The 27833-nt window shown below is 39.2% G+C and overlaps 1 protein-coding gene across 1 annotated transcript in view; it reads left to right on the top strand.

Annotated features, from left to right (window-relative positions):
* The window catches only part of LOC5570081 (transcriptional activator/repressor MOT3), a 478653-nt gene that overhangs the window by 431463 nt on the left and 19357 nt on the right, over positions 1-27833 (top strand). The window contains exon 4 of the mRNA XM_021850381.1: positions 20848-21637. Coding sequence (XP_021706073.1) covers positions 21209-21637 — 429 coding nt within the window. The 5' untranslated portion in view covers positions 20848-21208. The remainder of the gene's footprint in view (positions 1-20847; positions 21638-27833) is intronic.

Raw genomic sequence — 27833 nt, 5'->3', positions numbered from 1 at the left:
GGCCTAACTTTTCTACCATTGGCTAAAACTCAACCAAATTTTGCACACTTTCTCATTGATGTGTATTGTTTTCATGCTGTCAAACTCGAAGTCGAGTTTTTCGATTCAACGAAAATGGAGGTGCACCAACGCAAGTCGAGAGAACAAATTCTTTCCAAACACCTTCAATTTCCTGACCTGTCGAACCTGCGGTTCCAGGAGTGGTTGACGTTGGACCACGGCAAAGGAGCTGGAAGAAAACCGGGACCGGAGAACAAAAAAAAACGGAGGGAAAGGTGAAGCGGATGATTAAAGCAAATCCCAACGTCTCAAGCCGTGATTTGGCTAAAAAGATCGGCATGTCGCAGAGCTACGTCCAGAATTCAAGGAAGAGAGCTGGACTACATACATACAAGGTACTTCATACACAGTGATGAGCAGCAACAATCGATGGCTAAAACTCGGGAACTCTACGAGAAGATGTTGACAAAATATGGCTGCTGTGTAATGGACGACGAAACGTGTATAAAAGCCGATTTTAAGCAAATTCCGGGGTTGGAGTTTTTTACCGGCAAGAGCAGGTTCGATGTGGACGACAAATTTAAGAAGAAGAAAATGTCGAAGTTCGCCTCCAAATATATCATTTGGCAGGCCATCTGCTCTTGCGGACTGAGGAGTGAGCCTTTCGTGACAAAGGGCACAGTAAATGGCGAGATCTACAAATCTGAGTGCCTCGAGAAGTGCCTTTTGCCGTTCTTGCAGTAGCTCGATGAAGCTCCGCTATGGCCAGATTTGGCATCATGCTACTATTCTAAAAGTATCCTGGAGTGTTAAGAGGCCAATTCTGTCCATTTTGTTCCAAATGAAGCGGAAACTTCGAAAGAGCAAGAAGACAGTCAAAGACGAGAAGGACATGTTAAGAAAATGGAAAAAAAAACTGAACAACTGGTACCGGATGACACTGTAAAGACTTTGATGGAGGAGCAAAGCAATTTTAGTTTTATTCAATTTTACACTCAAGGCTCCATCGATTAACTTTTCTTTTGATTTTTGAAGTAAATATATGTATAAACTATCCTAAAATTTTGCTTTGATTCTAAACATTATAAGAAAATCAGCATGACATTTTCGGTGTCGCAATAATTTCGTGTTCGCCCTTTAATTGTCATTGACTAGATAAGTCGGTAGTCCCTTGAGAGTTTCTTGAATGAAATATCGAACTTATCAAATATTTCTATCGCGTGCTTCAGAGATTCATATGTATGATAGAAGCTGGTGGTGACCAATCGATTAGGTTTTCAGCTCAAACGAATGTTTGGTTCTCCAGATCCGTGCTCTTGAAAATTTGAACTTTGGCTTCGATTCATCTTCACCTTAAACCCTATTTATATTGCTCCTTGAAAGTATGTATCTAAGAGTTCCACAAAAGATTCTTCAAGCAATCCCTCCTACGATTTCTCCAATAAGTTAAAGACATGTTCCTCTCCCAGAAACATTACTGTTTTTCACGATTCCATAACGAAGGAAAATAAAAACAAACTGGACTTTAATAACAAAATAAATCCGAAATTGTTAATCAAAACTAACATTCTTCCAAGAATAGTTTTACCACGGACTCTTTTTCGAAGTCTTGGATGTTCTCAAAAGATTCACTAACTCTATGCAGAGCTAACAGCTCGTTTGAGATACCTTTTCTAACATTGAGCGGTATGAATAAATTGTAATAAAGTTGAATTTACTACATTCTCGGTAGTAAATGCTACATGTGGAACAGGTTTGCATCATTTTACTTCACTACACGTTTCGAACATACTACAAACAACGCGTTGGTATGAATAAAAGTAGCATTGACTACAAAGCTACTGGTAGTTAGCTTTAGATGTTGCTACTCATGCTTTAAGATTGTTGAATTGAATGGATTAATTTAAATTTGAGATAAAATCAAGGAAAAATAATGTCAGCTTTGATATTTCGAAAGATGTTTAAATATATCCGAGAAAGATCTAGGATTTCAAAAAAAATCCGGTAAGATTACCGTGAATTTTGGCATTACGATAATAATGTTGGTACTTAGGAAGCCTTGGATGTCTCTGGGAATTCAGGTATTTATAAACTAATACTGAACATTACGTAAGAATTGTGACATCCAAGATTCTCGGATTTCCTTTGGAATTCCAGAATTTTTTTAGACATTGTGGTATTCCGATAGTCATTATAGATTCGTTAGAATAATTCTGGGATTATTTAAGCCGTTAAGAAGAATGCCAATTCTTGTGGAAATAATTAAATTCCAATATTTTTACATCTTTGCGAAGGTGTTTCTTTATGAAACCATTCTTTATGTGCAGCAGCAGTTGCCATCTTCATGCTCGAAAGCAATACGTACTAGATGTTCATACCAAAAGCTTGATGGATTTTGTTTTTGAGTATATGCTACATGTAGTTAAGTTAGTTTTATTTGGTATCCATTGAAAAATCTCTAGAATATAGACAAGTCTATAGCCTAGGCCTTAAAAATCGAACTAGCTAAATTGACATCATTTTTTGGAAATTGTTGAGCTCTTAGTTATGCCCAGCAGTTAACGACAGCCTCGATCGGACAATGCGTCGATGTATCAGACGCACTAACTAACAAACAACTAACTAGACTCTTTTGGCACTCTAGCTCTGTTTGCGATCGCCAAGTGACGTCAACGATCTCCGATTTCATTTATCCCATTCTCCAAAAATAGCCAACGCAAGCACCAGCATCCGACTACTTTTTATCCGGGTCATCAGCGATACGCGTCAACGAGCAAGACCAAAAACCGAAATCGGCAGCTTTAGCGTAGCCTGCTTCCAGCATCGTTAAAACCTTCGCCGGTTCGATTAATTGAAAGTTTATGTTGGCGTGTCATCGTCCACATGCTTTTCGCCGACGCATCGCAGCAGGCTCCTGCAATGGTGGTAGTCGTCATCGGCCTCTATCTCGGAGATTCGTCACAGCAACCTGGTAGCTGCCCCTACCCCGTCCGAACGCAGGGCACATGCCTTGACGCAGCAAGCTGGTGTCTTTTCCGCGTACATAAAATTTCAATCAAACAGCTTTACCGCCCAATCCCAATCGGGCGCAGATCATCGCGTCCTACAGGGTGGAGGTTTCGTATCGTTGGCCGCGTGGACGCCCACCTCAAGCTGAATTGCACGCGTACGCCACACGTCCCCGTAGAGGAGACGTTGTGCGTACGAGGGTCCAACCATCAAGGCACGCCGCAGGGCATCCAATATCCACTCGCTGAGGGCATTCTTGTATTTATCTCACCCAATAAGATCTGTCCAGCGGGCTTCGATGACTCGATCGAAGAAGAAAGCCAATAAAAGCCAATTACGTAAAATGCAACGTTAATTTGATCGCGCTGTATACGTCTTCGTCATCTCCCCGAAAATGGGTATCCCATTTCGATCCGACGGTGGTGCGTTGGAAGCAGGCCCGGATTAAGGGTCTCATCATCTTCCCATGAATTAAAACTCCAATCAAACATGTTTTTTCACAGATTTCCCGATCAAGTATAGACTTATCTTGGAAAAGTAAACAATCTTCGATTAACGATTCATCATTTTTCGCAGACAAGATTCTACACATTTCATTCTGGCCCTACTCGGTTTCCACCGGAAGAACCTTCCTATGACTTGATACAAAAATTTCAAATTCAATACGCCAGTTTTGGTATGATAAAATGTGCTGAGGGCCCCCTTCATTACATCCGAGCCCACATTCGGCACTGCGTTGAAATGGACCTCTACGAGATGATGTCGCCTTGGCCCCCCACACGAGAGATGAAGCGATGCCGAGGGTGAGTTCGTATCTAATTTTTAATAGGGAAATTATCGTTCCCAGTATCGATTGTGGGGGATCTGAATGGTGTTGGGCTCACGAACGAATGTGAAGTGAATGAATGGGGTGTTGGGCTAGGAGGTGTCCATGAAGAGTCATTCGTGGAAGCATTAACACAGCTCTTCCTGTCCGATCGGTACCGTTCCCATCATCTATCAGTGAACTTTATTGTTATTGGCAAGACATGAGTGTGGCTGCCATGGCAGCAATAGCACACAGCTGGCGTGGTAGGCCATGGATGCTCTCTTGCCCGGCCTACTGCTATTTGGACAAGGTAACGGTTCATAGGCTAGCTGCTGCGGCCGATGAAGACGAAGAATAAGACGAAGTGCTAATAGATTCACCAGATTCACGCAGCCGCACCATCTCGTTAATGGACAATATTCCCAATATAATATGAAAAGGGAAATTTGATTTCCGTTTTTATTGCAGACGGAATGTTGTCTTTTCTACCGTTTGAATGGGAATTTGATGTCCATGTTTATTAGTTGTTGATAGTTGAATAATTGATGTGAATGGATTTTATGGGAGGGATTTCGAGTTTCAGTATAAAAAATTGAATCGTTTTAATAATTTGCTGTCGGAGCCTGCTGCAGTTGGCAGAAGCGGTAGCACCTATTTGTCGGATTAACCGCCAGAGATCCCATCTTCGGGGTGGCGTTTATCGTTATATTGGATCGCCCATCTCGTGGCCCACCCCGTATTTGGACGACCCCGCATTGTGGCGTCATCGTCTGGACCAATTGGACCCAAATTAAGGAAATTTGCATAACTTATGGCACCATCTTCTGCCCGGTCCACTTAATCCCTGCCACTAGAAAAATGCGAGCGAGGATGAGAACCCGCCCTGAAACTGCACAAAGCAAATCACGCGTAAACTGCAAATTACTTATCATTATGTCCAACCCAATCAGACCCTCAATCATCATCATCACTTCAACTTCCTGTGTTTCTTGGGTCGAGCAACCTGGGGTGTCTGTAGGAATCGATAGAGTTTAGGAGTGCTATTTCGATTTCCTGTACGGGACTGTGATCGGAGCTAGGTGATGGTTCCCACGGCGGTTGGGTTGATTTGCGGAACTATGAGGTCTGTCTGGGACGCTGATTGCGATTCCGAGGTGATCTCTACATTTTTATGACTAATAGAAAATCGCCGCAGGTGAGGGAAGTCGACAAAAAATGGACAAAGTAGGCATGATTTCCCGGTTTCGGAAACCAGCAGGAGCAGAAGCTACACTTTGTTGGTGGAAACGTACAATCGATTGATCGAGTGACCTATCGTGTTCAATAGACTGCTGCAAATTTTAAAGTTTTTGTTCCCCTATGCTTAAACGGTGTCAATTATGATGAAAATCATTCTCTCAAAATTTGAAGTGATTTGGAAGAAATTTGGTTGTGCACAGGCAATTTGAAGTTTCTATGGAAATTACTATGGAAAAGACAAACATTTAGTGTTCAGTCCTCTAACAGCTCGTAATAATAATTTATGAAAAAGTGAACAAACTCTACTGATGTGAAATCTTCCCAGCTACAACTTTGCTGAAGACCACATGTTGATGGGACGTTAAGATAATTTGTTATTAGTGATAACAAAGTCTAAATCATGCTGAGAAGATCATTCAATTACTTTCAGAGCAACACTGCTGTTTTGCTGTAGAACATAGTAGCCTGGATTACTTTGATCTATTCTACCCGCCAGGAGCACCACCGTTGCCTGCTGAGCAGTTGGTTAAGCATGCAAAATGCAAACCCAGTTTATGATTAAGAATAGCAATTTATCCTTAAGTCCTATCAATATGTGGTCGTCAGCAAAGTTGTAGCTGAAAGGGTTTCACATGAGCAGAGGTTATTCACTATTCCATAAAATATTATGTCGAAGAGATAGAGGCCTGGACACAAAAATTTGGCGTTTTCCATAGAAATCTCCATATAAACTTCAAATGGCTTGTGCACAGTCAAATTTTTTCCGAATCATCTCAAAATTTGGGAGGATGCTATTTACCATTATATAAATGTTTTAAGCATAGGGGAGCCAAAATTTCAAAATTTGCATCACTCTAGTGTTCAATCTCAGGAGGCCGAAGACTCCTTTGGAAATCAATTAGAAACAATCTATAATGAACAAATCAATTATAATTTAGACAAACTTTTTGCTAAAATTGTTTCAACTGTAGTCTATCCATAAACAACTCGGTCCTAAAATTGGCTCTTCAAATACAGTCGAACCTCCATGAGACGATATCGGAAGCGACCATCAACTCATGGAACAGGAATGCTTTGGAAAGCTGTTTGAGGGGACCATCATAGTAACCATGAAATTTTGTTTTAAGTATGGTTCGAAGAGTCGAAATCAAGTCACGGCGGTTTCATTGTATTCCTCCTCCTCTTCTAAATTTCACAGATTTAATTTAAAAGTCTTTATCCGAATTCAAAAGGGATCTTGTAGGGAAGTATTTTTGATGCGGTCTATGAGTGAATTTCGATAAAATTTATGAGGATTTCTGCAACACCTAGAAATATCTACGAGGAAAAATTGTTTTAAGTATTTTCGAGAAAATTTCTGCATAAGTTGTTGCCGAGATCATAAAATGAATAAGTTGCAAAACTCGTGCAAACTCGCTTAATGTCAAATTTCAAAAATGTATGCAACCATGAAAATGATTTTAAAATTAAAGCAGAATAGCTCTTTTTCCAACCTCGCATGGAAAAGGTCCTTGTAATGGTATCGGTGGCAACATTAAGCGAATGGCTAGAGATGCTAGTATTAAAAAGTCAGCAGAAATTAATAACGCCAAACAATTTTTCGACTGGGCTGTGTCGCAAAAGGTGAAAGACCAAATTAAAAAAGATTGTGAATTTATCTATGCAACTGAAAATGACAATTCAGAGGCTGAAAAATTTCTTCAGGAAAGATTTTCTAACCTTGTTCCAATTCCTGGATTAAAACAATATCATTCATTTATACCAAAAGTCGAACGAAGCATTTTTGCTAGTGAATTCTCAGATGCACATGAAAACCAAGAAAATACAGCATGCTTTGTTCTTAATAATACAAAGAAACGAAAATCTTCTGGTATTAGCAACCAAAGACAATCTTCCCGGTGGAAAAAATAGATAGTACAGTGGGATTCCGTTTTTGGCAACAAAGTCGAAATTTTCAGTTGCCAAAAACGGAACCGTGCCAAAATCGGAACCCTTATTTTAAATTTTATTTTTCAACTATTGGTTTTGAAAACATCATTAGAATGTTATCACATCATCCTTATGGAATTATGTGTCATCGAGACTTCAGAACGGTTCATTTCGAAGCAGTTTTCCGTAATAGTGTAATATGCTATAAATCTATAGCGCCGTAATTTTAATTGTGGCAAACGTTCTACATACATACTTTTTACGCCTCACCGTCTTTAATGATTTTTAAAAACTTTATGTACACTATTTGTATGGGCCATGTAAAATCAATAATAGCAAATGTGACCTTTATACAAGAACTTAACATTTTCCAAAAACTATGTAAGAATACGAAAAAAAAATAAATAAAATGAATTGCTGTATTCATACAAAGACGTATTTACGAAACAAGAGCGCTGGGTATTGCAAAACGGCATGAGCTTTTTTATTTAAGGAACATCAAAAATCAGTTTAATTTTGGGCTAAAATTTTACAAAATTCGGAAAGAATACCCTCCTTTAAACTATGTTTCTGATAAAGTAAAGCATTTCATAATGAATGATTGACTGCACTCAAAAGGGCAAACATAAATAACTACATCATATATTTATGGATCAATGCGACACGTAATTTAGTAGAATACAAGCTTTTATCATTTTTACTTTAAATAAGTTTTAAATGAGCTTGATATATGTTTACGCCTACCTTATAAAATCAACGGATAGGAATCTTCAGGTGCTCATAAGTAATCTAAAGGAAAACGATAGGGCGCTGGAGAATCTAGCTAGGAATATTGCTGCGATATTGCCGAAAATTCTCAAGTCCCCAATAAAAAATGTCAAAAGTTCATTATTCTTAGGTTACCACTAGCACTCCTCAAAATCCTCTGGAAACCTTTCCAAAATCTATAAGATTTCGCCAGAAACACCCAAAATACCACTTCAAATTCAAATTATCCCGCTAGGCATTACCAGGATGCCCTAGAAATCTTAAGAGTTCACTGGGAATCGGAATTAATCCCCAATAACCAGTTATACATTCTCAGGATCCCGCAAGAAACCCTCAGTGTCTGCTAGAAATCTACAGACATTCTCAAGAATTTGTTAAAATTTCTGAGAAGTCCCTTAAGAACTAAGAACCTCCTAAGAATTCTCCAGGGTACAGTTAAGAAAGTCATAGTCCCAGCTCGCAAGGAACATTTTGATTATGGTGAAACTCGTATCCATGATTAAAAATCTTGTACCGAACTCGTCTCTTAACAAATCTAACGTCTTAAAGAATCTTCAACAAAGAGGGAACGTAGTTTTAAATAGTTGTCACAGAAAGATTAATACACATTGATACCACAAACAAAAAGTTAAAATACTCTCAATCGTTTGTATCGCACACTTCAATGATATTATTGAGAATAAAGAGTAGTTTGGACTGTGTTCGCATTCGTCATGGTGCCGGTATTGAATGGAACATTGGAATTCTTAAAAAAATAATATACAATGTAGTTAAATATACACTTGTGAATTATATGTTGACATTTCTGCAATTCACTTGAATAACGCAATTTATTAAATAAAATTCCTTAAAAGTTATGATGCATGACATTTTGCTATATTTGTATCTATTACTGTTCCAAAATAATAAGAACAATGATTTAAAAAGGTGAGATATAATTTTTAATTTAACTCTGTGTGAGTCATAGACTTTTTGTTGCCCTTATGTGCTGGTGCTTTGTTCAAACAAGCTGCTCCAAATCTGAAGAGAAGTAATTTTTAATTTTTTATCACCTACTGGCAGACTCAAGTGGGCTGGTCACTCAGTATGAATGCCTACAAGATTGGTCTCTAGTTGAATTCTGGTGGAGAAGAATGGCCTTATGAAACGTTGCGAATGTATGACCAATGACCATCCTGAAGTAATAAAGCGCGTACGGGAGCCCTTAGTAGTTAATGAGGGTTGGGGGAATATCGACGAAAATGAAGCTCTGGAATGTAATCGGTGCGTAGTTGACCTGCCATTCGGATAAATAAAGCAACAGACACGATAATATTTACAAAAAATCACAAATTTTAATGGTGTTCAAAAATGTTGCCAAAAACGGATCCATTTTGTTGCCAAAATCGGGGGGTGCCAAAAATGGAGCATGCCAAAAACGGAGCATGCCAAAAACGGAATCCCACTGTATTAAGATGAAAATGTAAGTTATATACTGAATAATTGTAAAAATAAAATTAAAAACAAAATAATAATAATCTTATTTGTCCCATAGAAAAAAAAAAGAATCTCTTTTCAGTGTAATAAAAAATAGATGAAGAAACAGTTTTTTTCAGTTTTTCTTAGCGGTGTAATTTTTAATGAAAAATATCATCCATTCCGACTTATACTTCATTACAACCAATCCCATATCTTTTTTTTAGATGTTTTAGAAAATTTGCAATTGCTTTGATAAAAAATCTTTGTTTTTCCGATGCTTCGATTGGAATATGGGTTTTCAAAGAAAAGGCTTAAATGGTCATTTTCCACAATATTGGTCATAACTCAAAAACGAAAAAAAGTACATTTCAAAAATTCCAGCGATTAAAGCTTATGAAATTACCTTCTCAAAAGTATATTTTTGAAAGTTTTCCACTAATTGGAACATAGTTTTTCCGGCTTTTCTTTACGGTGGAAAATTTTGTGGAAAACTGTTTCCAGTTAATATTTTTGTTTTATTCCTGAGAAAATTTGCTTTCATTTTCATAAAAAAAAACTTTGTTTCTACGATGCTTCTTTCTTGAGTTATGATTTTTCAAAGAAAAGGCTCAAAATGGCACATTTGCACATTTTTTACAAAATTGGCCATAACTCAAAAACGAAAAAAAGAACATTTCAAAAATTTCAGTGATTAAAGCTTATAAAATTATCTTCTCAAAAATATTTTTTTGAAAATTTTCCGCGAGTTGGAGCATAATTTTTCCGGCTTTTCTTCACGAATTTTCTCAACGGTGGAAAATTTTGTGGAAAACTTTTTCCAGTTAATATATTTTTCATTCCTGAGAAAATTTGCTTTCATATTTTCATAATAAAAAACATTGTTTCTATGATGCTTCGTTCTTGAGTTATAATTTTTCAAAGTAAGTAGTGTCAGGGAAAACAAAAAATTTCCAACTGAGTTTTCCGGGAAAATAGGCGACCCTGAATTTTTCTCATTTTTTTTTATTCATATATTGATGAAAAAGTTTCATGAAAATCTGAGACCTATCGGCCCAAACCCGTACGGAAATAAAAAACATCCCCTATAGTGTCGCAAAAAAAAACGTTCGAGATGAACGTTTTCCACATAACAGAAATAAACAAAACAAGCATCACATTGTATACCAGGCCACGTCCTTAATTAGTAGGACTCGCAAAAACCTCCCACTCCTAAGTGAATGAAGAGAAATGCTCAAGTAGTGATTTGCCCCTTTAGTCCTTTTTCTATGCTACATATAAAAGAACATTGGTTTCACATTGAAAAAGAACCATAATCGAACTCCGATCCTCAAGAACGGAAGCCGAGAAGCTTGGCATCAGGGTTAAATCACATATGTAACTGCTTAGCACCAAATTCGAATGTTGCTTGAAGCACGACTGCATTGATGACATTTGCTAGCTGTTTACTTCAATAATCATCCATAATTGAAAAAGCAACGCTACTATGTTGAATTTTGTAACATGTCAGCTATTGCGCCATTTGGCAGCAGCTCTGAATGTCGTGAAATGAGGAATGTCGTATTGTCGACGAGTTTTTACAATTTATCTGTAATTCGGATACAAAAATGATGTACTACAATAATGTTCAGAAAAGAACATAGAGAATGATACCTCGGTTGAATTTTTATAATAAGGCATCACGTTAAGAATCTCGTAGTACAAAAACTGTAGAGAAATGTATGTTTTATAGGTACTTTAATGAACAGAAATCAATGTTATTAGGTCAAAACTATCTCCAATCGGCAAACATTATTCTCAAAAGTTGTAAACTACTAATACTACGTTCAACTAGTGGTATTTATTTTAATTTTCGTTTTTCCAAATTCTCGTTAGAATTTTTTGAATGCAAAAAATAGTCAAAAATCACAAATTCAACTTGAGGTACCTCCTTATCTTCTCCAAATTGGATGAAAGTTTTTTTTTGCTATTGCAATTAGGACTAGAATGACAGGTTGAATCCCAGAAATTTTGAATTTTGTGAAATGATCTAATGTGTATCGCACATGCCATGGAACCGTCTTTCCATTCCAGCAGATTGCATCTATCACGTCATACTGAGTACAATTTTAGACCCAATAAGTTAGCAAACTATCAAGCCAATGACCGTTGCAATTGCATAAGTACTTTCCTACGGAAGTGTCTTTTTGGAGGATTAATAATTTATGGCTGTTTCCTAGCTACACGTCGCACGCCAGAAGAAATAGACTACGGCTACATGGCGACCGTGACGAGTGTCACTACCGAAGGACACATTTCCTTATCAATTAATCAATAATGATTTCGTTGAGATTCTGCCTTTATCCACCCTTATTTTTCCGATAATCTATCATAATAATCCGACAAAGTTCACCATGGATCTTGAAGGAAAACCCTTAACATTCTACGGTAGGCTATGGAATCATCTTCGAGCTTCGGAATGAACCCATCAATCATATATAGCTTGTTAATCTAAGCTAGAATCTGTCTAGAGATTTGGCAGGACTCCGCTAGTGACCGCTACAGAAATCTAATGGTTCCGCATTGAGAGCCTGGAAGCGTAGATCACATAGAAAGAAGCCCTGTCAAATTTCTTAAGTGAATTGAGCTTTCTCCTGGATAAAAATAGAAATACTTATATGGCAGTATGAGTGATCAACATCAATATCCAACAGCGAAGTGCAATTGAAGAACTACAGTGATACCTCCATGAGTCGATGTTCCATGACTCGATATCGACTCATGGAACCATACTAAAAACAAAATTTCATGGTTACTATGATGGTCCCTAGAAGCAGCTTTCCAAAGGATTGCTGTTCCATGACTCGATATTTCCATGAGTCGATGGTCCCTTCAATTTCGACTCATGGAGGTTTCACTGTACAAGAATTACGAAGTAATTTATTCATCGAAATAGTCCTTGTCGTGTGCGTAGCCACTTTTACACTGAAATTTGATCAATTTGGCCAAAGACACCGAACAAATTCTTCAATTACAGCAGCGCTCCTAGTTTTATTATACCTGCTGGTTGAGCAGCCAACATCATCTTCACAGGGTCGTTGTCTGGCTTTCTAACAATATGTCCCGCCCAACGAATCCTTCCAACTTGATGCCACCTTCAGGACACTAGGTTCACCGTAGTGTTCAGAGAACTCGTGGTCCATCGTTCGCCGACACAATTTTTCTGCATATCGCCAAAGATGATCCTTAGAATGCGACGTTAAAAAACTCCAAGTGCTTGCAGGTCCTTCTTGAGCATAGTCCACGTATCTTGTCCGTAGAGGACTATAAGAGTTTTTTACATGATACATTCGGTGCCAGGACGAATATTATTCGAACGCCCATAAGAGACACGACTTCCACAAATGATGCACCATCACGGTTAACGTTGTTTTCCACCGTCAGCAAAAGTCCGAGGTAGACGAACCCCTCCACCGCCTCGAAAATAGCTCTGGTTTTTATCGTCATTACCAGCGTTCTCAGCACCATTCAGATGTTCGTCGTAGTGCTACTACCACTTTTCGACCACCTCACGTTGATCCATCACTAACCCGTCTGGGTCATGCGAAACAGCGTGCAGGGAGCGCACGCTGTTTCGCATGACACAGACGGGTAAGTGATGGACCGAAATCTGTACAGGCTCAAAATCATACACTTCATGCAAATAGTAGGCGTTTTGTATAAAGTGAGCGGATTTAGATTATATTTTAGGTGTATAGATTTCGATCCCGCACGGTACTACTTTGGCATTCGTCTATAAAGTTCCACGAGTATCTAGCTGTTAACTATTCCTCCAGAATCATTCTATAAAGTAAACAACTACTTGGGCTCATCCATGATTCACTTTGACTTGGAGAGTTTTCCTTGACCGAATTAGCTCATACTTCGTAATCAGAATAAGCAATCCACCGACTAAAACCTGAGGGGTGCGATCTAGAACATTTTCATCATTCAATTTGAACACAATTTTTTCCACCAGTGCTAACCGTTGTTTGTTTGCTTGTCTCGCAAGAAACCATTTTCAAGGTGCACACTTAAAATACATCACACAAAGCTTTTGCAGTATGGTGCAGCTTAACCGGATAGTTTCTGACTGTATTTTAGTTTAAAATATATTTCACAAAAGATCTGAAAACATACGCATCAATAAGACCAACAAGATCGTTCCTTTAACATATTTAACAGCGGCTTCATCCCATTACCCCGAACGCCACTATCCCGAACGCCACTACCCCGAATGGGTCACTACTCCGAATGGGTCACTACCCCGAAAGCCATTACCCCGAATGGGTCATTACCCCGAACGCCACTACCCCGAATGAGCCATTACCCCGAAACGTATGAGATACAATGTAGTTTCTTGTTTTGCGGGCAAAAAATGATGACCATACTGTTATAAAAGATTGACCATTCATGTATGTGTCTCTAATGTAAACTTAACGGTTTTCATCATATATTTTCAATTCTTTCATATGTGAGCTATTCTTGCGAAATATTCTGTTGGCAACTATTTTCTTATTATTATTTTTTTCTGGTACAGAACCTATTTCTTAGCTTAGTGAGCACTTACCCAATTCAAGGGTCCATTCACAATATTCATAAAACCAAAAATGGCCATTTCCGCCACCCACCAACTGTGGAAATTTTGTATGAGCTGTAATATTTTACCAACAACCCCCTTGATCGTTATGAAATTTGTGAATGGGCTTTTAATAAAATAAGCCTTATATTTACCTACTGAGATCATTCCTTGTCAATTTACCATTCTTGTACATGTGTCTCTGTGCCAAGAGAGTCAAGGAAATGGTCAATGCAATAGGAATTCGAACCCAGAACATATAATCTTGCTGAACAGCTGCGTACTCACCGGTATCTGGAGTCCTTGGAGGTGTTCATAATTCAATTATGTTTTTAAACAGAGATTTCCCTTTCTTATGAATACAGATTGTAGCATAGAATCACGTTGTTTAAGTGATTATTCACGTCATAGCTGTAAGCATTTACTAGAAATTTACCCTTCTTTCTTTAGAAGGCTGTTCTTTCAAGTTTTTGTTGGATAATCTAATCTCTAATATTTTCGTATGGAACAGCTAAGTTTATGAAAAGCAGGATATCCTTAAGGCATTCATTGAAGTTAATCCTGCCTTAATTTAATACAAGAAGATAAGAGAAAGGATATTCCAGAAATTTTCCCTTCTTTAATCTTCCTAATTAAAACAGTCAGGTCTCTTATCCAACTGCTTACCATTTTTCTGCCATCATCATTTCTTCATTATCTTGAATCAAATACAACTAATTGCTGTGGTTATCTTATGGGAATTCAGCTGAATGACCATCAAACCAACAAAAGTTTTTACTATAGCGGCCATCAGAGGCCACCGTTTTTCTAATATGTACAAGTATATGAGCGTTTCTATGTCACAGCGGAACATTTGTCTATCAGGTTGGTCTTTAAGCGGGTTCCATAGAACAACACTTGCAGCGATAATATCAGGGTTATCTTCAATTGCCACAAAATATTTTGGAAGATTCCAATGCTAGTAGACTGACATCTAGAATACTATTAGTGAAGGAAGTGGATAGCAGTGTCCAAAAGGAGACTTTACTACATCCTAATTGTTTGCATATTATAACTATCCTTTTCATAATAAATTCATCCTTCTTTTTTAAAGTAAGCTGTTCTTCAGAGCATTGCAGTGTGGCTTTGTAAATCTCACCAAAAATAGAGGAAAAATCCAAACGAAATTTTGTAAGTAAGAATTATTTGCTCCATTTTTTTATCTCATAATATTTGAAAAATACATTGTAAAGCTAAAATCGTTCAATACTCCGTACAGTTATCTCCCCACCTTTAAATCAAAATTAGTCTCAAAAGATTATGCATTCGGGGTAATAGCGTTCGGGGTAGTGTCATAGAGTCTTAACAGCTGATAGTTTTGTGTCACATAAAATGTATAACATTTTTTTAGCGTCGTGACGAAGTAATGACCACACTACTAGGCATACTCGGATCATTTTGATGAAAATTCAGGCTTGACAGCAGCCTGGCTGCTTGTTGATATCCAGCTCGCACCCCCAGACTAAAACCATAGTTTAAAGAAGACTTCATTCGGCATAGGCCAAGCATTGCAGAATTCTTTCTCAATTCATTTCGAGAGGGATTCGCGATAAGGGCCTATCTGACAAATCAATAACAATGAGAAAATAACCAATGAAATTCTCATGTGCAATTTTTTATCCCAATTGGAGAAAATATACACAAACTTTAACGTTTCCACTTTAATACACATTTCATAAACCTAGTTTTAAAATCGTCATCAATACCACACACATCTCCTATAATTACCCTAGCTATTTCGTACTAAAAAAAATATTATAAGGTTTCGCCTTAAACGCACTCAAGGATGCCAGTATCGCCCAATGTTATGAGCCTGTAATCGATATTATTTTCAGTGTCGCCTATTACTTTTGCGCCGTGTTTACATTCTGGTTTCAATTAAGCCCGCCATGTACGCCTTGTATATTTTTTGTTTGTAGTGTCGCCGTTTACTCTCGCCGTGTTTTGATTTCGATTTCAGATGCGCCCATCACTTTGATAAACAAAAACACAGGCGTAATCAATAAAGTGTGTAGTTTGGCATGAGGTGAAGTTTCGTCTTCTGCGTTTTTAGAATAGTTAAATTATCGATAGGGGAAAATTTCAAGTGCAGTGAATAGACAATCGAGCTACAATTTCAACGATATATTTTCTTAAATTGTGTACATTTTGTCAGTTTCGCCTGATTCGCGAATCTTTCTAGATTTCGAAGCACGATCAAAGCAAGCGAAGACAAACATAGCGTCTGTATCGGTCCATGATGGGCAATGTTTCACAAGTTGTAACAAGCCCAATAAATAGCAGCTGCGAAGGAGAGCCCCAATGAGAGAGCGATGATGAACCCCATTTCACTCGCTAATTTACTATTAGGTGTAGGTAGGGGAAGGGGTGGTAAAATGAATGAATGAATTTTCTTTATTAGAGAGACTTTCAGCCCTTGGCTGGTTCGTCTCTAGTGGTAAAATGAACACCTTAAGGATATCATCCTGTTTCTGATAGAAAAACGAGGAAATTGTATAGTTCTATCGCACAACTTAAAAAATAGGGATGTTATCAATAGCAGCGACATGAGTTCAGACTTAAATAGTTAAATTTTCACATATCTTTATCGCCAGCAAAAAACGATGCAAATGTTCATTTAACCTGCACTATGTGGGTAAAATGAACGGCTGTTGGTGGTAAAATGAACATCATGCAAAAAACGTGAGCAAAATAATTATTTTTGAAAATTTTCATTGCATTGCCGAAAATATATCCAATAATGATTGTAACCCATTCAAAAAGATATCTAAATGTATCAGATTTGACATCATATCATGACGATATTGACCACACTGCAAAACCTTAAGACTCCCGAGCCAAAAGTTACGTCAGTTTTAACTTGCAAACATGGTTTTCTAAAATCTTAGTTTTCGTTGACATTTTCATTTCAATTGACCCCCGTATCAACCCGAACACTCCGATTTAAGCTCTAAATCGTCCGTGCGTGATAAAATTCAATCCAATTTGTTTTTTCTCGGTAAAAGGCACGGTGTTCATTTTACCACCCCTGTTCATTTTGCCACCACTTCCCCTATTTTTGTTAACTGGCATAATAAACAATCCGAAAATATCCTATAGCAAAAATGGCCCCAGGTTTGGTGCTTGTTTATATGCGTTTAATCATGCACTGTTAAACGAAATAAACAGAACTGTAGTAGTCGATGAAAAACATACACAGAGAGTGATAAGTGATAAGTATCTCGAGAGATACTCTTTTTCCAAAATTCAACCCCTGGCGTAGACACAACGATACAGAATTGAATGGTTGCTCATCCAATAAAATTTTACAATTGAACAACTGTTAAGGCTTCTCATTGTCGCTCGCAAATCTTTTGTAAATCACCTTGAAATATACATCAAGAAACTCTTTTAAATAGTCAGTTGTGAAAGACGGAAGTAATATGAAGGAATTTCTGAATACGCTGAAATGCTCCAGAATGTTACACTTTTAGAACTGTATCATGTTAACAATTGTTCCACCAAGCCAACAATTGCGACCTCTCATAAATAACAATCAAACCATCCGTGGTGTAAAATTCTACATCCCCCATCTAACTAGAGCCGTTCTATAAATAATCGGCAACCTTTTGACAGAAACCTATTGGCAAACCCACGCCACACTGATCTGCATACAATCGCGAGTTGTCAATACACAACACTGCAGTAATGCAAAGAAAAAAAAATCAGGAACCAAACCGCTCGAAATTATGCAGTGCGGAAAGTGTACTCCACGCCAACGCCTGCTTTTCACCACCGCATCGACTGCTATTATTACCTCTCCGTCACGTTTCTCCACCTGGTGAATTCGAACACCTCGGCGGCCGTAAGGATGGCAATGGTTTCGGCACAGTCACACAGTAAAAAATTAATTGATACAGACCGATTATATTTTTGAGGCTTTCCGGTCGGTCCAGAATTTTTTCATAATGGAAATTTCCTTGACTTCTCTTGGCATAGAGTATCATCGTACCTGCCACACGATATACGAATGCGAAAATGGCAACTTTGGCAAAGAAAGCTCTCAGTTAATAACTGTGTGTTCCAATTGTCGCCGGCTGGTTTTATACGTTTTAAAAATGCAATGGTAGGTACACCGTATTTTCGACGGAACTGACGTATAATTACAATTTATTTTTAACTGTGCAACTTCGATTGAGATGTCCGCACAAATGCAGTTTCGTCGCTTGTCGCTTGCAGGTGCCAACCGAATTAGCATCGCAATTGTCCATTTGAATGAAATTTTCCTTCTCCTAGTACAGGGAAATCTAAAATGCAAATATTGATTTGACTCTCTTTCGACCGATTGTCATCTTCCTCCACAGAGGAAGATTTCCGGTGGTGCCCCCGTGGCAATTGCGATTCGCCACCCGGTCACACCACATTGACCGTGAACAGAATCCGTAATTTTATGGCCCATTTTTAAGAGCGCGCCCATTGATCTGGAAAGTGGGAAACGAACAAACGAACGTAAAGATTTGGCACACGACCGCCGCCGTTGCGGTTCATAAATCTTGGATCTAGAATCGACGACGGCGTGATTGCCCGAGGCATGGTCGCTACGCAAATTCAGCGGGGCACGTGCTAAGTAGGCGACGGCCAATATCCCGTGGGGGTTAGGAACATTACATCCCGGCAATCACTAGGGATGTTGCAAAATCTCATAATCGATTAGTTGATGATCGATTACAGTTTAAGTAGGTCAATTATCAATATCGATAATCGCAATAATCGATATTTTTTGTAGAAATTTCTTATGGAACAGCTTCAAGCTTCTCTGACTACTAGCTAGAACTTTTCTTAAGATGATCTGATTAAGCGATCAATCGAAATAATCGACCAAATTTTGTCATCCCTATACGTGACCGAACCCGAAGCAGTCCACCTCCAATCGATTTTGATCGCAAAAACAAACATCTGTTGGCGACAATCGCCCGATACCGGAGCTCCAAAGCGGAAACAATAATCCGCCGAGAACCGGTCTGGCCCGAAAGCTCGCGCGCGGACAGTTATGGTAATTTTTTGCAATTGAGGGAGTGGAAAGCGCACGATAATGATGATAGGCGAAGGAGTGAGTGCGCTCGTCTTTTGCAACATCTCCGCACACTACTAGATGGCGGGGCGATAATGATAATAATCATTGCTTCTTTGGCGTCCATCGTTTTCTTCCTACCTACTTACAACTGGCGAGGGGGGAACAAACTAACTAACTAACTAACTAACCAGCTAGCCAGTCAGCTGGCCATTAGGGAGGCAACCAATTGATGGATTAGCCCACTTTTTTTGCGCTTTCATTCCCGTTGTCCTCTCAGCTATTGGACCAACGACCGCTGCATAGTGATACTCATTCATAAAAATGTCTAAAAACTTAAAAAATACAACAAATTGAATGGAAACGATAATTTACTAACTTCACTAGATGCTCACAGTAACCACTAAGGATTTAATCAAATTTTGAAAATAAAGAATTTATGGTGTATTTTGTACAAATATTTTTTACTGGTAAAAAATTTGTATTCACATAAAGTTTGAAGAACTACATTAAAATATGAACAATAATTCAAAACAAAGGTACAAGTGCAGCTTAGTAACGAGTGACTCCTTATTCCGAAACACTTCACAATAAACAAACAGAGCCTCGAAAATTTTCGATTTTTTTTTAGTTAAGAGGTGTTATGTTACTTTTTTGAAACGTAACACGTTGAAAACTGTGTGACTAGCATCAAATTAAAAAAGGCCCTTTGAATTGGTTGAGATTTTGTTAAAATAGTGCTTTAAAAGTAAGCTACATTTTTCAATGTATAAAATTTAATAACAGAAAAATTGATTTTAAATTTTTGAGATTTGGTTCAGTTTATTCCTATTGTGCGCCGATTGCAATCGCCAGGCCAGGGGTCGCGGAAACCCTCCGCGTTGGTCGTCGTAGGACAATAACCAATAGACGACCAAGATCATGACGACAACGGCTGCTTGGATTCCATTCAAAAAAAAAGATAGGGCAAAAAATTTGGCGTGGCATGCTCAAGCTGGGCAAAGTGCGGTCCACCCCTCCTGCGGGGCAAGCAGAGTCTGCCAGAGACTGACTGAGGATGGATGGAAATAAATCTATCAATCAAGTTTGTGCGCAGCGCGAGTTGGGTTTGTTTTTGTAATTTTTGGTTTCCCCTGCCGTTTGGCTCATTTGGACTGGACGCAGCATCTACGCGAGGGCCTAATTCGGGTTGACCACAAACGGATTCGTGCCATAGTTCAACGGGTGTGGACGACGGAGAGCTAGGAGAAATTTGGCGCTCAGTCGTCGGTCTTGAACGCATTCAATGCGTGTGCGGTTTGTTGGTTGGGGTCCCAATCTAGGCAAGCCGTGACAGCCCAATTATGTGCGCGTGTGTTTGATTTGCGGCGGCGCAGCGTAGCATGCGTTGAAAATGCGGCTTTGAATTCGTTGCGGTTATCCAGATTGCGAGTGACTGTAACAATAGTGAAAACGTGCAAGTCAGATTTCAATTTCCAATGCCAAATCGGAGTGTTTTGTTGTAAGAACTTGTGACACAGTACGAGCCAACCAAATCAGGACACGTGAACACCAATATAATCCCAGTATCGGTCAGTGAGTCACAATTTTCAAGTCGGCTATGTTGTATGCTACACCAGTAAGGACTAGTACCATCGCACAAATAATTAATTTTGCTTCTATTGATCCATAAAGAAAGGAACACAATTCACTTTTTGCGAGAAATGCAATGTTTTAGATGATATTGAAAAAAGAACAAGAACACCAACATAATACCGGTCAACTAAGAGTTAACCCCGCGCTTAAAAAATCTCTCAAATCATTTCAATTTCACTTTATTTTACGACCGGACTCAATCCATGCCATAACATCCGCGTCTCACGATCGCAATCCATTCTAATTAACATTCGATTTATATTTTCAACTTAATGGTATACCTCAACTGTCCCTTTCTGCTCGGTTCTTTCCTTCCAGATGATGATCGCCAACTGATCGCCATATCTGCAGCTCGACCGAAAAATGCATCACTGCCATCAATTGCCACCGCCAATCAGCAGCACCAGCAACCACTTCACCAAAGCAACAACCACGTCCTTCAGCCGGACTACTGCGACCACGACTCGGCAACGACGTCGTTAATTTCGGCCAAACCTTTTGGCGGCCTGCTACGCCGCCCCGAATCCTCGCGTATCAATTTAAAAACATTTAAATTTCGGTAATCTCCTCTCGGTGTGTCGTCGACTCCAAAAAGAAGCCGTTTAGTTATCTGGTGCAGTAGTGCAGTGTGCAGTGCAGACGGCCCAAGAGCCGACGCAAAGTGCAATCGGACATATTTATGTTGGAAATCATCACGAATGGCATAATGACTTCATCGGGCATGGACATAAGTGAATCGTTTCGGCCCGAGGATCTGGGAAAGACGGATTTTTTCGACTTTGTAAGTGGCGGGGCGGCTGCCGCCGCAGCAGGTGCCACCTCCGGAGACATGACCGTTACCAACGGAAGGCCGGGTTCGTCGTCTACGGCCAGTACGACCACCGCGGTGACGTTAACGGGCAGCACAGCGACAGGAGGACAGCCCAGTGTTCCTTCAGCTGCCGATCGACCGCCGGGAACAGGTGGAGGCGGTCCTAAAAGTGCCGGCCCGGAAACCCTTAATGTAAGTCAGTCCAGCTCGAGCGGGAGTGGCTCTAGCAGCAATAACGGTGGTGCCAATGGGAACAATGGCCAGGCCAGTAATCAACCCCTGCAAGGATTCGATCAGGTGAGTGTTACCATTTTTCTTTTTTCGACAATTCCAAATGCACATTCATCTTCGTCATCAACGTCGTCGAAGCCAATCCAAGTCGGCGATGAGCGAGTGCACTCAACCGTTTTCATCAGTTGAGAGCCTCTTTTTCTTCGAGTTTTACGCTGTCTACTTTGTTATGTTCACAAATCACACACGCACTTGTTTCGTCGTCGCTGATCAAAGCAGCTCACTCCGGTGGGTTTGGGTTGATTGCATTCCGGAGGCACCTCCCCTACCCCGCGCACCTTCCATACACGTAGCCAGAATTTCAATTAGGGGGGCGAAAGACCTTAAAGGTCAGTCACCAATTTCTCAGAAAATGCTTACTCTTGACGATTGTGTGGTTATTCTAAACATTTGTATGAAACGTAACGCTATAATAAACGTAAACCTTTAACGATTATATGACAGTTGTCAAATTCCAAAATGTGATTCTACCGGTTCTAACGGTTTTGGACGGATTTGAAAAAGCCTGAAAGTTTGATCGGTGACACATCATGCCCGTTCCACACTGAAGGATGTCTCTAGTTGAAACTCCTTTAGTGCTCCATCTAATACTAAATCCAAAGTATCATATGGCATCCTGCAAAGAGCTCTTCAAGGATACCTCAAATAGTCCTTCGAGAATTCCTCAGAATTTTATCTAAAGATTCCTGTAGAAATTTTTGCAAGAATTCTCTTAGAAATTTCTTCAAGAAATTAATATTCTCAAAAATTGGTAGTTCATCGGAAATTTTCAATCTAAAACCATAAAGAATAACTGCTTAAGGGGACACGGGAGACCGTGTTATTTTCCTTATCTTTTGTCTCACTCTAACAATTATCATCAAAACTTTGCGGAAGCAAATCTTGAGTTTTAATGAACCGATGAAGCTGAAAATGTATTAGGTTGTGCACTACATATATAGAATCATAGTGATATATATTTCGCATCGATATATGGAGTGGTTCTTGGGATTTGCTTCTTCAAATGGATAGGGTGATTATGATGACGTCCCGTGCGGCCTTAAAGAGGAAACGCTATCGACAGAGGGAACTGGCAGTGTCCTGTTATTGGCGTTGAAGACTGTAGAAATCAAAAGCTGTGTCGTTTCAACGTTCGACGGGCGACGTTTCAATGTGTTCAACACCTTTTTCAAAGATTCTAGAATATCAATGGATCAATGCATGCGTTCACTCGTTGACGTTTGAGCGGTGTCGTGATATTTACGTGACCATGGCAACTAGTGAATTCGGCACCGCTCAAACGTCAAACCAGTGAACTCATGCATTGGTCCATTGATCAAGGACTTTTACAAATCTTACAGAACCAACAGCTTTTTTGTCAGGTGACTCTAACTGTCGAGAATGGTCATAACACATATAAAAATACAAACAAAGTGCCTACAAACATAAAAGAAAACATTATTCACTTATGCTAAGTCCACGATGCTAATGGCACTAAAACTTATTCTTATTTATCTATCGGAAATCTACTTGTCCAAATGTCGCTCCCTTCTTAATTTACTGTTCAATATTGTATGCAAGCTGGCTGTCAAATTTGGATGTGTATTGATTGCTCCCGATCTTCTTGGAGCAAATAGCGATCATCGCTCTACGTGTCGTTGTGTTCACTTCTGTGGTTTTTGATTGGTTGTAAGACACCAACATACACGGAGAAAATGAAGTACTCAAAAGTGAGTTCATTCCACTCAATTTGGGGGGTTCGTTCATTAACCTACTTTTGAGTTACTGAGGTGGAAGTTGTATTCATTAACAGCCATGCGAAAAAAATACCTAGTGACTAAGTTATTTTCACTCAGCCGGCAGAACAAATTACTCAACTTTTAGTACTGTACCACTTACTCAAATTTGAGGTAACGCACTAAGGTTCAGTTTTTGGGTTGTTTTGCTTTTCGCTCCCTGACAACGATAGGAGGAGCGAATGAAATAGAGAAAGAAATACAACTCAAAATTGAGTTCAAAATAACTAATTTAAGAGTTTTTCATCTTCTCCGTGTAAGGCAATCTGACGTTTAATCAGCTTTATCTTTCCTGCACACTCACTAAGATGGATTGTTTTCATACGGAAACAGCAAACAAAAAAATTTCATTTGCTATTATTTTTGAAAAAGAAGAGTGTGAGAGATTTCCTTCAAAATCCTGAGAAAGTTTCCCTTGAAATGCTGAGAAGATTTCCCTCGTAATGCTGAGAGGACTCCCATCAAATTGCTAAGAGTCCTTCAAAACCCTAAGAGAGTTTCCCTCGAAATCTTGGAAGGATTTCCCTCCAAATCTTGAGAGGATTTTCATCGAAAACCTCAGAGGATTTCCCTCTCTCGAGAGGATTTCTTTTGAAGTTCTGGGAGGTTTTCTCTCAAAATCCTGAGTAAATTTCTCTTGTAATCCTGAGAGCATTTCTCTCAAAATCTTGAGAGGATTTCTTTCGAAACCCTGAGAGGGTTTCCTTCAAAATCATGAGGTGACTTCTCCAGAAATCCTGAGAGGATTTCTCTAGACTTCTTGAAAGGATTTCCCTCAATATCCTGTAAGACTTGTAAAGATTTCCTTTCGAAATCTTGAGAAGATTTCCCTCGAGATCCTGAGAGGATTTCCCTCGAAATCCTAAGAGAGTTTCCCTCGAAATTTTGAGAGGATTTTCCTTGAAACACTGAGAGGATTTCCCTTGAAATCCTGAGAGGATTTTCCTCGAAACACTGAGTGGATTCTCCTCTAAAAACTGAGAAGATGTTGCTTGAAAACCTGAAAGAATTTCCCTCGAGATCCTGAGAGGATTTTCCTCCAGATCCTAAGAGGATTTCCCTCGAAACGCTAAGAGAGTTTCCCTCAAAATTTTGAGTGGGTTTTTCTCGAAGCACTGAGAGGATTTCCCTCGAAATACTGAGAGGATTTTCTTTGAAATCCTGAGAAGATTTTCCTCGAAACACTGAGAGGATTTCTCTCTAAATACTGAGAGGATTACCCTCGAAATCCTGAGACTTTCCTCCTGAGAGGATTTCCCTTGAAATCCTGTAAGGTTTTTCCTTGAAATCCTGTAAGGATTTTCCTCGAGATCCTGTAAGGATTTCCCTTGAAATCTTGAGAGGATTTCCCTCTAAATACTGAGTGGATGTCCCTTGAAATCCTGAGAGGATTTCCCTCGAAATACTGAGAGGATTTCCCTCGAAACATTGAGAGGATTTTCCTCGAAATCCTGAAAGTATTTCCCTCGAAAATCTGATAGGATTTTCCTCGAGATCCTGAGAGGATTTCCCCTAAAAATTTTGAGAGAGGATTTTCCTCGAAATCCTTAGAAAATTCCACTCGAAATCCTGAGAGGATTTCCCTCGAAATACTAAGAGGAGTTCACTCGGAACCTGAGAGGATTTCCCTCGAGATCCTGAGAAGATTTCCCTCGAAATCCTAAGAAAGATTCCCTCGAAATCCTGAGAGGATTTCCCTCGACATACTGAGAGGATTTCTCTCGAAATCTTGAGAATATTTCCCTCGAATTATTGAGAGGATTTCCCTCGAAATCCTAGGAGGATTTTCCTCGGAACCTAAAAGGATTTCCCTCGAAATCCTGTAAGGATTTTCCTTGAAGTACTGAGAGGATTTCCCTCGTAATCCTGAGGGGATTTTCCTCAGAAGACTGAGAAGATTTCCTCGAAATACTGAGAGGAATTCCTTCGAAATCTTGAGAGGATTTCCCTCCGAACCTGAGAGAATTTCCCTCGAAATCCGCGAGAATTTCCCTCGAGATCCTGAGAGGATTTCCCTCAAAATCCTGCGAGGGTTTTCCTCGAAATCCTGCGAGGGTTTCCCTCGAAATCCTGAGAGGATTTACCTCAATATCCTGAGAGGATTTTCCTCGAAATATTGAGAGGATTTCGCTCAGAACCCTGATTGAAATCTTGAGAGGATTTTCCTCGAATTTCTTTCAAAATTTTGAGAAGATTCCCCTCGAAATTCTAAGAGAATTTCCCTCGAGATCCTGAGAGGATTTCCCTCAAAATCCTGCGAGGGTTTTCCTCGAAATCCTGCGAGGGTTTCCCTCGAAATCCTGAGAGGATTTACCTCAAAATCCTGAGAGGATTTTCCTCGAAATATTGAGAGGATTTCGCTCAAAACCCTGATTGAAATCTTGAGAGGATTTTCCTCGAATTTCTTTCAAAATTTTGAGAAGATTCCCCTCGAAATTCTAAGAGAATTTCCCTCGGAATACTGAGAGGATTTCCCTTCAAATCCTGAGAGAATTTTCCTCGAAATACTGAGAGGATTTTCCTCGAAATACTGAGAGGATTTTCCTCGAAACATTGAGAGGATTTTCCTATAAATACAGAGAAGATTTCCCTCGGAATTCTGAGAGGATTTCCCTTGAAAACCTGAAAGGATTTTTCTCCAAAGACTGAGAAGATTTTTCTTAAAATACTGAGAGGATTTCCTTCCGAACCTGAGAGGATTTCCCTCAAAATCCTACGAGGCTTTCCCTCAAGATCCTGAGAGGATTTCCCTCGAAATCCTGCGAGGATTTCCCTCGAAATCCTGCGAGGATATCCCTCGAGATCCTGAGAGGATTTTCCTCGAAATCCTGATAGGATTTTCCTTGAAATCCTGAGAGGATTTCTTTCCCTCGAAATCCTGAGAGGCTTTCCCTTAAAATCTTAAGAGGATTTCCCTCAAAATCCTGACTGGATTTCCCTCAAAATCCTGACTGGATTTCCCAAGAAATCCTGACAGGATTTTCCTCAAAATCCTGACAGGATTTCCCTCAAAATCCTGAGAGGTTTTTCCTGGAAATCCTGAGATGATTTCCCTCGAAATCCTGAGAGGATTTCCCTCGAAATCCTGAGAGGATTTTGCTCGAAATCCTGAGAGGATTTCCATCAGAATCCTGAGAGGATTTCCCTCGAAATCCAGAAAAGATTTCCTACAAAATCATGAGAGAAATCCGTACGCTTCATACAAATAGTAGGCTTTTTGCATGAAGTGGATGGATTTAGATTCATATTTAGGTGAACGGATTTCGGTCCCGCAGTACCGCAGTTGAATATCAAGCCTAACATGTGTTTTTGGAATCCTCAAATGAAAAAATATGAATCAATCGTTTTAGAGATAATGATATAAATCGTGAAAAAAATAGACAAAATTCTTGGGACAATATCTGAATATCTGAATTGGAAGCCCTAGCTAGCGGTTTCTTCGTTTTCACCGCCGGAGTGTTTTCTTCAGGTCTTCGCATTTTACTGGCCAATGCTGGTGGCGAAATTGAAAGTGATTGGCAACTGCCCTATCAACGATGCATAATCAATTGGTGAGCTCGTTTCTTGCTTCTATTTCAAATAGGTTTTATATGTAAACACATATATTTTTTCTGGCAACGGTTTCAATGTTGAAACATTGATTAGTTTGTCAGCACATGTGGCGACATATTCTTATTCATGTTTCACATAACAAATTGAAATAAACATACCTATACATTTCTTTTTATAATTATTGAAAAAAACTTTGAAATATTCGATACTAAGAGTGCCGATGTTTTCTTTAGGTACTGATAAAAGGCTTTCCTTCAAAAACTGTATGATATAACTTGTGAATCCTCCCTACTCAAAGAAGCTCTTTCTTGTGATAATCGTGAAAATGCAGAGGTATACTCGGTCTCTAATAAAAATGTATATCGTAAACATTCTTTTCTTCACAAAATGACCGCAACATTAAAAAACACAACACGCATATCTGTTTTTGTATTTACAGAATCCTGGTTTGTCCCCATAGCTGTCGACACATTTACTATTTAGTCTTCATCTATGTCAATAGATAACTTTTTCCATTGAGGTTACCTGAATCACTTCACTTACCATGGTGAATCCAGATTGCGTAGCTTTGAATCCTTACCCACTAAAAAAATTCTTTCCGTGACAACCATGAAGATGCAGAGGTATACTCGGTATTTAGTAACAATGGATGTCACACTAACATTGCTTCCCTTCCCCGATGACCGTAAGGACGTGGCCGGCGCCGTTGTTGACTCTGTAATGTTTGGAATCCTCGAAATTGTACACTGAAGATGGTAAGCTACTCCCGAGCTCCGTCTGTTGGTTTCTTGTGCAATTTGGATTGCTCTGGTCAATCACGGAGTATCAACTACAAATTGTACGGTCATCTTTGCCCATGCTCCTGAAGTTCATAG

This window comes from Aedes aegypti, chromosome 3, assembly GCF_002204515.2.
Source record: "Aedes aegypti strain LVP_AGWG chromosome 3, AaegL5.0 Primary Assembly, whole genome shotgun sequence".
Lineage (NCBI taxonomy): Eukaryota > Metazoa > Arthropoda > Insecta > Diptera > Culicidae > Aedes > Aedes aegypti.
The sequence above is the reverse complement of the archived record's forward strand: the minus strand, read 5'-3'. Positions and strand labels throughout refer to the sequence as shown.